This window comes from Papilio xuthus, unplaced genomic scaffold, assembly GCF_000836235.2.
Source record: "Papilio xuthus unplaced genomic scaffold, Pxut_1.1 DF829758.1, whole genome shotgun sequence".
Taxonomy (NCBI): domain Eukaryota; kingdom Metazoa; phylum Arthropoda; class Insecta; order Lepidoptera; family Papilionidae; genus Papilio; species Papilio xuthus.
In genome coordinates, this window is record NW_013528891.1 from 2244759 (window position 1) to 2261168 (window position 16410).

Sequence of the window (16410 nt, forward strand, 5' to 3'; positions counted from 1 at the left end):
ATATGCAACGTGTAAGCACACACGATGACAATGACACGGTGCACAAAATACAGATAAAAATATTACTTGTGCTGGAATGACATTTTTGAAAACCGTTCAGAAACTCACTTTATATCTATTTTATATTGAATAGTTTATAATGTTTTCTTAAACAGTTTAGATTATTGTTATTTATAATTTTTGTTTGATAAAAAGTACAAACATTAACAAATAATATTTATAGCCTTCCTGGGAGATAATTCGACCGGCGATGTGGATATTCTTGTACTAATACCCCATTGGTCTTCGGTCTAATGTTATTTTAAGAATTTTGTTTATTTTATTTTTACCCATCTTAGAGAACATTAATAAAAATTAACAATTAAGTATTCCTCCTACATTTGTCTTTCAAACTTTGTTAAGCATTCATATTGTATAAAGAATATTTCGTTATGTTTTTTTATTTTATTTCATATACGAGTATGTACTTTTTAAAAAGAGCGCGATGGTTTAAGGGAAATCCACAGCAATCGTTATGAATATAATTCGAGAATATTTACAAGTAATTATGATACTTAATAGTTATGAACAAGGTCGTAAAATCGATGAAATCAGCACAATTTAGCTCTCTAATGGAGGTTATAACTAACAGCTATTCAAACAGAGATAATTATATAAATATACACCACATGCAACAGAATAATTATTATTTTGTGGTGTACAAGTGTAATTATATTTACTAATATTAAATTTATTACTAAATCACGTGATACACTATCCCGTGATACACACGTAGTGTGCAGTATGCTTTATGTTTATTCTTCTTTTTTAATATTTTTGGATTATTGCCAATTATTGCCAACTTTCAACAAAACAACTATAAAATAAGAAAAAAAACATAATAGAATAAAAATCGCTATTTTATTTCCATGCTTTTATTTTTAATCTTCTAGATGGAAAGACGACGTCCTTTTCATCGCAGCCAGGTCTAAGCATATCTTTCTGTATTTCCACAATCATTCTCAACATAAAGTTCACAATTTGACTGCAAGTTCCCTCTCTTAGTTTGGGGAATTCCCTTCCAGAAGGCAGATATGTATCCTCGATGCATATTGTTTGTTGCGTCAAAGATGAAATTAGTCTTTTTATAATGTCCACCTTTTTGTTCGCTGCCAACGGACGTAGTCTTATCATGAAGCGTAATAGGTATTCTATTAGTATGATGTCCTCCTGAAAAAAAAAATTGTCGATTTACCGTGAGTTTCTTATACCAAAATCTCCGTTTAAACATTTCGTTATCCCTGTCTTTATCTTTGCCAAAACAGAGATAAAGTATTAAACGGATTTTTTGGTGTCAGAAACACACGGTTAGAGGTTTTAATTTTGATGCCTTATTCGACCTATCACAAACCCATCTATGACTTAAACATATAATAAAGAGAAAACATTAGATAGTTTATGGATAAACTCAAAAACTTCTGAACCGATTTGAAAAGTTCTTTGACCAATAAAAAGCTTTTCTATAAGCGAATAACTGTTGCTATTTTTACATCATTATTTACCCAAGCGTAGCTAAGGCGACCTATTAGTTTATATAATCTTACCATGTCCAAGGCCTGTATACACCATTCCATGTTATGGGCGCGGCTTACGATCAGGGAGAGATCTTCTCGGTCCAGCACCGGCTCCTTCAGACCTTCTAGCCACTCGAAAAGCAACCCCGATAATATTAAAGGATCCTCCTGTTAAGAAAGCATTTGAAAAATTACTTTGTACATTTTTCCTACTGTGGCTGTGTTGTGATCTCCTGGTATTTAATCTTCGCTGATTATAAGTAAGATGTCATTAGATTTGTGTGTGTTGTTTGATTGGTCAGTCTCACCTCATCATAAATCATATCCATGGCTTCTCGTCTCTGATTGATATCATTGCGCAGTTGCTTTAGACGTTTCTGATTGTCTTCTGGAAGACATTGGTCTGAGACGAAGGCCTGGAAAATGAAGAAGTGTAAAGTTTTATCTAGTACTGAAATACAAATAAGTTATGCTTTCTTAACTGGGTTATCAGCGTAAGTAACAGCTCATATATATGTCCGAGTTCTAATAGATTAATTAGGTGTTAGTCAACCACGTCATTCAAACAATGAAAATCGAAACCGGGACATATGGGGCTAGACAAAGTACATTAGCTCCGATTGCTTCCATAACGAATTTCAAATATAGAACTGACAATAACTTTCGATAAGTCACGTAATAGTGCGTCAACTTCATACATTTTTGAAGTTCGCTATGGAATCGCTACGGAGCGAATACACTATGTCTAACCCCCCTGTATAGTAAAGGATTTAATCACTTAACTAACGACGTTTATAAATGCCTTTGTAAATAAGAATGGTAGTAAATGTCTACCTCATGCACTTGAACTGCTGGTATAGTACAATTAGTGGTTGTAGCTGTGATCCTACTGACTGACTCTAAGCTTCTCTCCACCTCCTCTGCTGGATCACGCCATTCCACCATTGGTAGAGGTAGAGACCCTGTTTGACCTAGAACATATCGTTGTCTCAATTCTTTTTCTGTGAAAGAGTGAGATAGCATATATTATACAATGTGAACGTCGGCAATAATATCAAATTGCGATCATCATTCCATTTACATACTCGACTAGTTTTATATTAAGGCAAATGCAAGAAGTATGCGTATTATACCGTTTTATTGCTCAATAAAAACTTTATTATCCATCATAGTAATTACATTGATAGTAAGTCGTTAGTAAGTCAATGATAACTTAAGACCTATATAGTATTGAGTTCATAGTATCAACAACATAAATCAAGCCCGTAATAAAGATGGGTAGGCTACCACGGACCTCTATGTGGTCCTGACACCTCTCGATTCTTCTATATACATGTACACATGTACGTCGGATTCAGTTGCTTAATACCGCCCTTATTGGTTACTTTATCAGTCCGAACGGTAAATGTCCGTTTTGCAAAGCTCCAGTCGACACTGACGCTAATTTTCGCGCCATAAATTTTGCTTTGTGTCCAAAACATTTAAGCATACCTTTTCAATTTTTTAAAAGGTATTAGTAATAGTAAAACAGATTTAAAAGTGCGGTACACATTTAATTTTTGGCATTAATATGAACTATGTATAAATAAAATTTTCGTGCCGCGATGTTAGTTACCATACTTCTCCGAAACGGCTTGACCGATTGTTATGAACTTTGACATATATTTAATAGATCTGAAAATCTGCTACTATCTATTTTTAATTTCGCGGGGACGTAGTCACGGGCGACAACTAGTAAAGTCCTGTTATCATTCTTCTAAGCGTTCTTTTACATACCTTTGCTTCTATAATAGTTGATGCTTTATATGATTGATAATGAATTTCGTAAATTTCTGGCTATCAAATACAAAAAAACTTTAGTTGTTAACAAGATTACCAGTTGGCATCTCTTCAGGTGTTGTCAGCTCTGTAGGTTTGTTCTTCTTAAGCCTGTAAGACAGGAAAATCTTGTAAAAAGGTCGGATATTGATTCTATAGTCCTGTCCACCATTTTCATGACAGCCGCACAACTTGAGAAGTCTCTCACAGATGCAGTAGACTATCTGAAATAAACAGATTGTGCTTTATAATAAAAATGAAAAAGCGTTCGTAAAAGTACAAAAGATAACTCTTGCGGTTGTTCCGCGCGGTATTAAAAAAAAATGAATTAGTAGCCTATATGTTCTTCCAGACTATGTTCTATACCTATGCCAAATTTCATCAAAATCCGTTGAGATGTTTTGGAGATACCTTCAAACTATCCATCCATCCATCTAAACATTTTTATTTATAATATTAGTAAGATTCATCTTCAGATGGTGAAATTAATTTACTTAGCTGTTGACATTCAGATAAAATTATCATTGAGCACTTCAATTCAAGATGTACAAAGAGAGTAAGCTGTTTGCTTGTTATCTTTTATTAAATGTCGAACAAGAGATCATAATTATATTTATAATTAGTTAAAACTGTTTTCTAAACAGATTACAAAATATACCACGTTAACGAGATATATAATAACTAATGCTTTTCAGTTGATTAGATGTCTTACTAATAATATAAATGGGAATGTTTGGATGGATGTTTGTTAAAAGACATTTCCAGAACGGTGGCGGAACGTAGAACATGTTTTGAAAGAACACATAGGCTACTAAATAAGTTTTTTTTATCTCGCGCGGATAGAGTCGCGGGCCACAACTAGTTATTTTTCCATGTGTGGGTATGGAGATGCCACATTAAATATGAAGCGCCGAATGGTTTTGTGGCAGTATTATTTGTATAAAATATGTATCGGAATTAATGTGTGAATTTACCTTGGGAATTTCTCGAAAAACACGCTCTTCTATTCCGTGGAGTGTAACTTGCTGCCGATATAAGTACTGCCTTAAAGTGAATTCAGCATATTTTCGACCCTTCGCCAATAATAAAGGCTCCCTGTATATGCATTTAAAAATAATTATCCTTGTAAATTAAATGCTTTTTTAATTAAAAAACATCCTGTGTAATGTTATTTGACACTCATATTTCTTAAATGGTGACTGTTAGTATTTGATTCTCTATAGTTTTTTTCAAATATCTTGACGGCTCTAAACAAAGCACAAGTCGCTGCGCAGAACAAAATTTTTGGTGTAGCGAGGACAATGCGCAGCGCTTAGCTCAAAGCCAGCCGCCAAGATATTTGAAAAGACAAGTACCAACTTAGTACTGAAGATAACAGTCTGCGGCAGTATGTAGTGCTCGAACTGCTGCACGCACAAGATCTGTCCAGATGTTTGCACAGCACGAGGTCGTTTCTTCCTCACGAGGCGTATCGCGTCATTAGCACGGATCCTCAGAGCGTAGACCAAGTAGCAAGCTATCAGGACTCCAGTTCTTCCCAAACCTGGTTATAAATAATTTATCCTTACACGACCCTCGTAAAACTTGTAACAGCATTATTAATCAAGAAAAGCAATTCTTGCTATGCACTGTCGTGAAAAAGGTGATTTTTTTGGAGCACCATCTTTTTTCTTCACATTCATATTTTAATGACAGGCCCAACCCTCTTCTTGTTATTATGGAAGACGAAAGACCTTGAATAATGAAGAGACGAAAGATTTTAATAATGAATTCGCATTATTGAGTTATAACCATTCGGTTAGCGGTATTTATTTCACTTTAATGCAAGGCTTGTTTTATTATATAAGTTGCACCAAAACCGACTGCTAATTCTACAAAATATATATGTCTGTTTATAATCTGTTTCAATTATATTTAAAAAACGAACTAACTAAGGTGACGCAGCAACAATAAATCTCCACTTTCCCCGATCCCTGAACGGCGCGGGATCAGAAACCTTTAAATTTTAAATACTTTAGCCATAGATCCCTACTACAATTCTTGATTTCCATAATCACATACGTACTTACAATTTAAAATTAGTTATATTTTAAAAAAGGATGAGTAATAAAAATCAGATAAAAATCATAAACGTTTATTGTTAGATTATTTTATAGTAGGAAATAAAACACAGTTATTCTAAACTCTTCAAAACATACATTACCAAGTTTTCAACTTCACAAATGGAAGTGGTTCTCAATTCGTCTATTTTTTTATTGTGCAGTTTCGTTTTGCTTTCACACTCCAGCAGAAGACAGGTGTCAAGTGGAAACAATTCCGCGTTTCGTCTGATGAGTGTGCGTCCCGGATGCCTTATATAGTCCTCTTTCCCTTCCCACCCTTTTTCTTATAAGGAAAGGATGAGAAGTGTAAGTAGACTTTTCGGATGAGAGGATGCATGGAAAGGGAAAATATTTTCTTTCTGTGCATCCTCACCTCCGTCGATTAAAGGTAGGCAACGCAACGCATATGCAATTGGGCAACGATCATTCCGCTACTTCAGCGATTTCGGGTGGCAGCTCGCTCGTTTGCCACCTTATAATATATATAAAAAAAAACAATAATTAAACTATAAACTCAAATAATAAAGTTTCTAAAACCGTGTTGTGAACTTTAAAATATATGAAAAGCCAGTCGAAAATATATTAAAACTGCGTTAACATGTTTTGTTATTTATAAACACGTAATGCGTCGTTTCTCATGAGCTACACTTAATTGATATAATACTACGAATAGACTTCTGGGACCTCGGAAATTGTCTAATAAATAAATTTACACGTGTTTAAAAATATATATTAACGTTCAGTACAATGATTTTTATGATTTCTAGATTAAAATAAAAAATAGTGCTTACGATACAAACGTACATCTTACTAATATAAATGCGAATGTTTAGATGGATGTTTGTTAAAAGATATCTCTAGAACTGCTGGATCTCGCTGAAATTTGGCTTAGATATAGAACACAGATTGGAAGAACACATAGGCTACTAATATATATTTTTAATTCCCTCCGGACAGAGTCACGCACGACAGTTATAACCCTATATTTATATAATTCTATACTGTATATGTACATTATTAGGTAGATATTGTAGGAGTTGTCGTAAAGGTCTACCCTTAATTTCTAATTTAGAGTAGGACTGATCGAGTTTTAGAGACGGTGACCTAAAACTGTTTCATGGTTAAAATATAACATTGGTTACTTTTTTGCAGTAAGTGATATACATTTTTCCCAAAACTTATCAACAAACACATCGTCTTTACACAGTTTGTGGTATGAATGCATTTTACAATCCTTAAAATATTCACCACTGACCTCACTAAGTTCTGGACAAACACATAGATGTATACTTGTCTGAGCTCCTTCTTTAGAATCCTTGAACATCAAAGTTGTTAAAATATATACGAGCTTTTCAGCTAAAGTGTGTAGTCTTTTGAATATATTTGTCCATACAAATCCAGGGTGCAAGGAGTTGACAGTCACCCCACTTGGTAGTCTTTTTACTAGCGCTTTCATCCAAAGAAGGTTGCATAACTTGCTATTCGCATATTTGGTAAAATAATATCCTTTTGTATTCACATCGCCCAGATCGTTAATATCCAATCTTCCGAAATTATGTAAAAAAGATGAAACAATAATAATACGACTTGGCATTGATGCTATTAATTTGTCCATTAATAAATTAGTTAGAAGAAATGGTCCAAAATGATTTGTTTGCAACACTAAATCAAGACCATCGTCGGATATTTTCAATGGAAGACCGGCGCAGCCCGCATTATTGACTAAGAAATCCAAACGGTCAACAGTCTTATTGAAATTATCAGCAAATTCTCTAATACTACTAAACTTGCAAAGATTCAAATGTCTGTATTCAACATTATTGTTCCCAGTTGTTTCGATTATATCGGCGATAGCTTGTTTTGATTTCTCTTCGTTCCTGCAAGCGATGATAACTCTTGCGCCTCTTCCAGCTAAGTCCCTCGCTGTTTCTAATCCTATACCAGAATTTCCACCGGTCACTAGAGCCGTTTTGCCGTGCAGTTTCGTCTTGCATCTACACACTCCCGATTTCGGTTCTAACCACATTTTTAAAGTTATAATTAAAAACACGAATGAAATAAACAAATATGCTATTAATTTAAATATAACTATCAATGCTTGAATGGTAATCATGTTGAGTGACCGAACGGAACGACACTTGTTGTGCCTGAGAATTCTAGAGGCAATTTAAAACGGCAACCACTTAAGTATACATAAGACAGGGTCATCGCTTAAATTGTTGTTATGTTACTGTAAAAGCCTGAACTCCGGTGAATTCTAAGATATACCAGTAAATCTATTTACCAACTAGGTTTAATGAAAATCCTAAAATATATGTGATTTTTCTGTTTATTTAGAACACTTACGAACTAGTGCGTTATAAGATTTTATTTAAGCATACGGTATATGTCGGTAAACTGTCGAAAAAGATTAAAATAGACTCGTCAATTCACTTAGTGAGATTGCAAGGTTTGGCGATACCGGGTGGACAAAGGGTGGATGTGTGCTCGTTAACCTAAAGGATGGAATGTACCTTCTTTTTATCCCGAACCGAACTGATATAAAATATTTCTTTTTATGATCCTGGAAATGTGTACGGTTCAACACATCTTATAGAAATTTGGCACAGATATAGAACATAGGCTCGAATATGAGATACTTTTCATAATTCTTTAAATTCTGCGCAGACGAAGTCGCAAGCAAAAGTTAGTATGTTTGATAATTACCTTGTTCACACGTTATCAAAACTAACCTTTGTGTATGTTTATATGTTTAATATTTATGATGCATACGTTCAAAACCAATGGAGTATTCATAGGGGTACATAGTTTGTTCCTTTTTTAGGCGACTTCAAAAAGAAGGTTGTGCTTGTGGTTGGTCTCCATTTTTTTTAATTAATTTTTTTAATATACATTTTTGTTATTAATTTAGATTGAATTTGGCATTGAATCATTTGCTAGACTTTACTAATAAACCAAAAAACCAGTTCGATTGCCTAATGATTTTTTGTTTATTTCTAAATTGCTGGATTTAAAACCAGCTTTGCTTTTTACCGAAACACTCTTTGCGTTTAAATTACTTAATTGTTATGTATTCCTTTAACCTATTTACGAATTTAAAAAATTGTATCCCAGTGCTGTAAGGGACAACATTCATACAGCATTGTTCTGCTTTTCTCCATTTCTTCTCCATTATATTGAGCTTTATTTGCCTATAATAAGGTTTAATATTACTTTGCATGTCTTAAGAACAAGCTTAAAAACGATGTACAAAATAAAATATATCTTGTTTCAATTAATTAAAGCTCAGATTCCTTTGCTTTATTTTCCGCCCAGGTCTGTGTGAACGTTACACATATCATCCTCACACATTTCATCCAAACATCTAAAATATTCTAAGTTCTTTCCTGGTTTTACCCCCTTTATCACTTCGCATAATTTTGGCCAATAAACCTATTGTTTTCTCTCATACACTTTTTTTTGAACATCCTGTATATTCATCTAATTTTTCTAGTTCAAAATTAAACTCATTAGGCAATTAAAAAGAGTTACATATCAAGTAACAACTAATGACACGCCATTTGCTACTATTTATTATTATAATTTGACCTCCTTATGATAGAAACCTTGCAATCCGTATAAGAGAAATCTTAGTTTACTGTTTCGCATGTTGAGTACTTAAATTAGGTACCAATTTATGCTTCAAAAAGATGGTGTTCTAAAAATCATTTTTTATGCATTGCATTTAGCCTATTTAAAAGTACATCTAAATTGTTACACATTTAAAATACGGGCAAGGACATGAAAAAATAATAATAGTGCGTTTTGTGTATAGTACAAATTATTATTATGAAATCAAATAATATATTTTATAGTAAGCACCTGAAATCGTTTCCAGACCCTAGAAGAACATATCCGCGGAAAAAATCTATTCTATTTAAGTGTTTTTTTTTATTGTATGTAATATTATGGGACATGCTGTATGTTAAGCATTTACCTGCATGGCAGTGTATGGCGACTCTACCCTCTTGCAACGCGAAGGACAATACTTTCGTCATATTGAGCAGGCCACTCAAGCTAGCTTCTCCGTAGTCCGGCCACGCGAAATTGTAATAATATACTGTGAAAAAACTAAAATATGTATTTAAATATTTTTGTATTTCGGTAAAAGGTAACGTATTTGTTAACACAGACTAAAAATTGTATAAAATTTTTTTATAGGAGAAGGGGGCAAACGATCAACGAATCGCCTAAGATTATTTGATCTGACGCCAATGGAAATCCGCAATGCCAGAGGAACCGCATATGCGTTGAAATGTTCTTTCTTTGGTATTAAGCGGATTGACTGTGAGTTTCTGACACCAAAATCTCTGTATAAAACATATCGTCATCCCTGTCATTATCTTTGTCCGAAATAGAGATATCTTATTAATATTATGAATGCGAGTGGATGGATGGATGTTTGTTTGAAGGTATCTCCGGAACGGCTGCATTGACGTAGAACATAGTCTGGAAGAACGCATAGGCTACTTATTAAATTAGTTTCAAATTCTACGCGGACGGAGTCGCAGGCGACAGCTAGAACTATATATTTTAAACGGCGATTTTTTTCTAGGAAACTTATGTGAATGAGTGAGTTAGTGATCGAATAAACGAATGAAAGAACGCATGAATGAATGACTCAAAAGTGAAAACTTACTGTTATTGGCCATAAATATTGTTGGATCGTATGTGAATCCGGAGCTCGTGAGTGGTGGACCACAGCTCGCGTGTTCACCTGACGTTTGCAGGTTGACCACCGTACGGATTCCCCAACTGCAATGAACAATGCATTTCCAGCTACAAGAAGACTAAACAACTCATGCTCAATCGGAAATTGTTTAATTTATAAGATTTTAAACACAAATACGCGGAATAGTATTACGATAATTCACCTTCGTTTTTAGGTTATGAGAAAAAGAAACAAGAACAGTTTAAAATTTGTTGTTTATATCTCATTTCTTTACGTCTTTTTCTTTATAGATATACCTTTATATTCGTTAATGTTTTAGATTATTTATGGTTGAAGTCGTCACATAAAGAGTTAACAGTTTTTTAAGGTACTGTACAAATCTTCTTTTGTAAGCATCATCTCTCTGTCCTTATCCCATTCTATGTGGGTTTGGAAGACTAGGATTTTATTCTAGATCGACCGATCGACATTTCATTCCTAGACTTGCCCTTATTGAATACTTGTAAATAAAAATACATTTAGTAAATTCGTACCTATGGAATTGTTGTATGATATTCCTGGCTGCGATGCTCGCGGTGCTAGGACGTGCCATCGCCAGAATGTCTTCGGTGACCCTGTCATATGTAACGTTATATTTATTACAAGCTCGAATATGTATTTTAATAAATTCTTGTTTATTTTATTATATTTTGAAGATGGTATTTTATTTATTATTCTTTTAAATTTAATTAAATATAAAATGATTATATCTTAGTCATTGATCAATCAACATATTCATGTTCTCAAATTATACATTTATTTTATTTTTAAATGTGAACCTAACGTTATCTTGATATATTAACATACAATTGAATGGACGTTTAAATATATTTTTGTACATTGGAACGCTAACAGTGATTGACCGTGCAGTCACGTGAGCTTTAACAGCACGGGTTTATAATTCGACTCTTAATCAGTTTATCGAGAATAATGATAAGCTAGATCGCCTAAGCTGTACAGGCGTCTAGGCTAGGGCGCGGTAGGGCGACCGCCCAGGGCACAGGACAAGGGCGCCACAGGTCTGCGAATTGCTCAGTCACACATGATAAAAAAGTCGTGTCGTACAAGTCTTGCCGTGGGAAGGTAGCGCTGGAATCGGTACTGACTCTAAACACTGGAATGTCTGCAGTCGTAGTTATGGTTTAAGTACTATTGAACAGAGCGAGATTTCTGCGTCACCCACTTTTTTACCATGTCTTAGGGGGGGGGGTGTAACAGGGTTCTGTGACCCTGTGTAATTTGACCTCAGTCGTCCCTTACTATCCAGCGCCCTGGGCGGTCGCCAGCCCACGCCCTACCCTTAAGCCGCACTCGAATAATATTGCATAATGCCATCCATTTCGCACAAAACTGCATAAAGTTGTATTCATACGTGTTCTAATGCATTTCAAGCAGTAGGAAATGTGCTAAATAAATGAATAACTCCGCTATAACTTTTTAAATTGAAACAGCCAGCATTTTGTTAGAATTGGGTCGTGAAAACAGTAATATTAGAATTTTATTATAACACGGAACAAGAGCTTGACGGAAGTCACGCGAGTGAGATCGTAGCTTTATAAAAAAATAACATTTAATTAATATAAAATATACGATGACGTGCTTGTATTTTTTAATACATCACGCTACGTTTACTAATCTACTTGTAAATTTAGTAAATATCCTATTTTATATGGAAATGGAACTGACAAACAATAGATTTGGGAGAATAGTGTAGCGTACAATATAATCACATACAGGATGTTCAAAAAAACGTAAATCTAATGGAAGACTACAAGTTTCTTGGGTAAAAATCTTCAAAAAAAGTTCGTTAAGAATAGAACACAAAACTGTCACACTTGTGTAAACACATTCTGTCTCTTTTTTCATATAGAGAATGAAAGGGACGACAATATATCCAAAGTTACACTTACCAATCCGAGTACAATCCTTGTATGGCATTTTCTCGTTTCGGCGGTAGTTCGTACTGGCAGCTAGCACCGCCACAGAACAACGCACACTGCAGAGCTGCCGGCGTACTGATACGCACGCGTTCGCTCAGTGCACTGTACTGCGCTGATGGTGAACGGTTGATACGTCTACGTGACTCCCGACTCCTAGGGAAACATGATTTTGTTGCATCATATCATCACTATCATCTCCATGCCTTTCTATGGAAGATCGGAACAGTATTACAGCCATTATAATATAATTACGCTAGAAATATTTCAAACAACATCAGATAAAATATATTGGTTAAGGAGAAACAAATACATGGCTGAACGTGATTTGGAGAATAAGAACCGGCATGTTTTTTTAAATGAACCCTACACGGATAAAGTCGCAAGCATACTGGTAAATTATTGCTACCGAATATAAATTAACTTTAAAAAAAAAATCTTACCTATCCAAGAAACGAAAGCGGTTAAAGTTTTCATGATAAATACTTGACCTACGATTTGTGCTGTGTTTCGTCATGGCGTGAAAAGTAACAAATGTTAAAGAAAGAAGCGTAGATAAAAGCTTTCATGTAAAGCGTTCCACTAACTGCCTCACATCGGTCATATAAAAAAAAACTAGCAATAATAGGTTGGTCTTTTGTTTATGTCGCGTCTGCAAATTAACTTTTAAAGTTTAGATTTAGTGTACAAAATGACTACGTGTTTGAAAATGATATAATCTGTAAACGATATTTATAATCGATTTTTGCTCATTACTAAAGTTACATATTCTTTACATGAAGATAGTTATGGTCTTATTCAATGGAAATGATAAACTTTATTGCTTTGTGCGCAAGCTGACAAAATCATTTCTTGTCTATGGATTTTTTTTTCGATTTTCGAACTTTAATTTGATTAAACTGTGATCACATTCTTATTAAGGTAAAATTTTTTATATTCGTTTATTATAATTTCTCATTTGTATTAAATTTGAGTATACACAGTACGATTCTTTCTAGGTAACTTAAAATGTTGTCTGCAAAATACAGATAATAATAGCAATAATATCACAATATAATTAATGCGTTGTTTCAGCCGTTTTTGATGTTAGTACAGAACTGGCGACATCAATTTCGTGTTAGAACCACTGAATCAATAATTATAATGACAACATTCATCGCCCCTTCGATGTTTATTTTGGGCCCTAATTGTTATAATCATACTAGCGGTCGCCCGCGACCCCATCTGTGTGGAATAAAAAAAACATAATTAGAAGCATATGTGTTCTTCCAGACTATCTTCTATATGTATGTCAAATTTCATCGAGATCCGTTCCGTTCCATACATCTAAACATCCCCATTTATAATATTACTATGGTAAGTAATATGACACAATAGAAAGAATTAAACAAGCTAGTACAATGTAACAATTCTGCTTACTTATTTAATATTTCTATCATCATCCCGCCTTTTTCCTAGCTGCCGGCACAGCATAAAACTATGATAGTGATGATGATGACGATGATGAAATACTATATTTAGTCTTCCTTACATCTTTATCACGATATGACCATACTTTCTTTCGCCTTGTTTACCTTTGTATTCATTAACTTTCGATCATAACGAGAGAAGGATCCGAATTTTTTTTAAAGATTACTTCAATCATTAAAAACTTAATTATTATGCTAAGTTTTTTATTGCCCAAGTTATACTACGATTAAGTTTAAGTTTTTTCGTTGCGAGCATTGTAAAGCTCGTGCATTAATTAAGATTATATTTTACGATAGTAATATACTAACTGACGCCCGTGATTCCATCCGCGCGGTATTAAAAAAAGGTAATAAGTAGCCTATGTTCTTCCATGCTATGTTCTACATTTATGTCGAACTTCAGCAAGATCCGTTCAACCGTTCCGGAGATACCATCTAACAAACATCCATCCATCCATCTAAACATTCGCATTTATAATATTAGTATGATTTTAATGTCGTGGTATTCACTATTAACTACTCCTGTTAATGCGAAGTTTTAATACTAATTATTCGAGTTCTCAATCATGTGACTAACAACAAAAATCAATGTCTGTTGCCTACATGTTTCGAATCTATTGGATATTTGATGAAAGATTGGCAGTGTGTTCTGAGCAGTTTTGCGAACTAAAACACCTAAAAAATTTATACATATAAATAAATTTGGAGTGTCTGTTTGTAACATTGGAATAACCGTTTTGTACTACATGTATATACATACACCAAAATATTTTTTTTACAATTTTTGTCTGTCCGTCTGTATGTTCCGGCTAACCTTTGAAATGGCTGGACCGATTTTAAAGTTACTTTTATTACCAGGTAGCTGATGTTATAAAGAGTAATTAAGGCTACATTTTATTTCAGAAGAATTCTTTTATTTTAGCAAAATAAAGTAATGTTGCAATGTCCAAGTACCCTGTTGCGCGTAGCTCAAAGACAGTATTTCAGACGGACAAAGTCGCGGGCACAGCTAGTAACAAATAAAGTTCAGATAATCACCGAAGCCATTGGCATTTCGACGCCATCAATGATTCAAGTTATTACGCGACGACGAATGAAACATGTTGATTGTGAATTAATAGCGTGAGCGATATTATAAAACACATAAACACGAACATGCTTTTACCAAACATTACACACAATCACACAAAAACACATACACTCAATTACACACACACAGACATACACTTCATTTAAACATTTTAAAATGACCTAAGCGTAAATACATGAAGAGAGGAGAAATGTCCTCGAGGTGAGGCTGGAAATGTTTCCTTTCGTGAAAGACAAATAGAATTTAGCGGGAGAGGCTATGTGAAAGGATGTATGCTTTTTATATGAATGTTTTGCCTCATGAATTAAGTTCCTTTTCTAATTTGATATTGTTTTTAGTAAGGGTGTTTAATTTTTATTGCATTCAATAAAATATCGTTCCCAAATACGACACGTACTTTTCCGTGTTATAACTTTGACCTATTCCGGTAACTTTGCCTATTACACGCACCCTGTTGCGTGACCGCTCAACACTTGCGTTCGATATCTTATCGTCGTATACTTTCAAGAAATAAAAATTATAAATAAACAAATAACGAATTTAGTTTTAAATTGATGCACCTGATTTGATGGTATTGTGCCTGACAAAATATTAACCGCAAAATATTAGTTTTGATCATTAGTAGGATGTAATTCAAAAGGCGCTAAGAAAAATCCCTCTTTGTCTATCAATATGTATTCAACTGGGATACCTCACACAGACGAAAACTATATAACATTCCTCCCGTATTCTTTAATATAATATTTCTAGCGTAATAATACCAACTTAAATAAAATACCAGGATTTGTGCAGTGTAATAAATAAAAACGGTGCTCTTCATTGCACTAATGAGCGTGTTTTGTAGGACACTAATTTGTTTACGTGAAAATATATGCGGCACTAACTAACTGACTTTATTATTTATTCTATTAGCGAATCAAGTTTATGTTTTTGTATATTATGTTTGTTCAAGCCCAAGCCCTTAAAGTTACCTACCTAGGACTTGATTTGCTGGTGCGTTCGGGAGCCACCTTCCTCCGGAGTAAGCGTCGGTACAGTCTCGTACAAACACTGAATCTTGAGCAATGTAAACGATCCCAAAAACCTCGTCGGTCTTCGATGTCAGTAGCATTGCCATTTATGTTTGTTTCACTCATATTAAATGTTTCAACTCCTCTGAGATTTTAAATTCATTATTTCCGACAATTTTTAAACATTTTATCTTTACATGTGCATTCATAAACAACTTTTAGTTGGGAAATAATGATTCAAAACTAATTTAGAGTTAAATAACCTATTATTAGCAAACATATATGGTTATACTAATGATAATTATCATAACCACAATACACATCATTATCAAAACGTGGATCAATTAAATATTCACTTGTTAAATTCTAATGCAATGTTTTTCTTTTAAATATTTGCTATTATATTTTTATTTTATTATTTTTTTATAACAGAAAAGGCCACAATATCTAAACAAATTAATGTTAATTACAATTATTTTCTCTCCTTCATTCATAAAATATATTATTTAGAAAATCATAAATAAATTCGCGATGCAAGATATTTTTCCGAGAAAGTCGCTCGCTCCGACAAAGGGCAAGGAGTTACTGTATTCAAGGAGTATCGACTATACAACGCGGTACTACGTTGACGACCATAAGGGTGGTGACACACTGATGACTAAACCTTGTTGTGTAAAAAAT

General features: G+C 34.0%; 2 protein-coding genes across 2 annotated transcripts; both read right to left on the reverse strand.

Annotated features, from left to right (window-relative positions):
* Window positions 1-844: 844 nt before the first annotated feature.
* Window positions 845-15855, reverse strand: LOC106117526 (protein tyrosine phosphatase domain-containing protein 1). Its single transcript, XM_013311902.1, has 13 exons — window positions 15695-15855; window positions 12134-12316; window positions 10718-10798; window positions 10152-10267; window positions 9450-9572; window positions 4731-4914; window positions 4346-4466; window positions 3430-3595; window positions 2388-2524; window positions 1862-1969; window positions 1584-1721; window positions 943-1209; window positions 845-856 (listed from the first exon to the last, which is right to left on the reverse strand). Exons 1-13 carry the CDS (start codon window positions 15853-15855, stop codon window positions 845-847), a joined length of 1797 nt encoding a protein of 598 aa, XP_013167356.1.
* LOC106123478 (retinol dehydrogenase 11) lies at window positions 6360-7626 on the reverse strand. Its single transcript, XM_013319876.1, has one exon. The coding sequence runs from the start codon at window positions 7584-7586 to the stop codon at window positions 6612-6614; it is 975 nt and encodes a 324-aa protein (XP_013175330.1). The 5' UTR covers window positions 7587-7626; the 3' UTR covers window positions 6360-6611.
* Window positions 15856-16410: the final 555 nt, after the last annotated feature.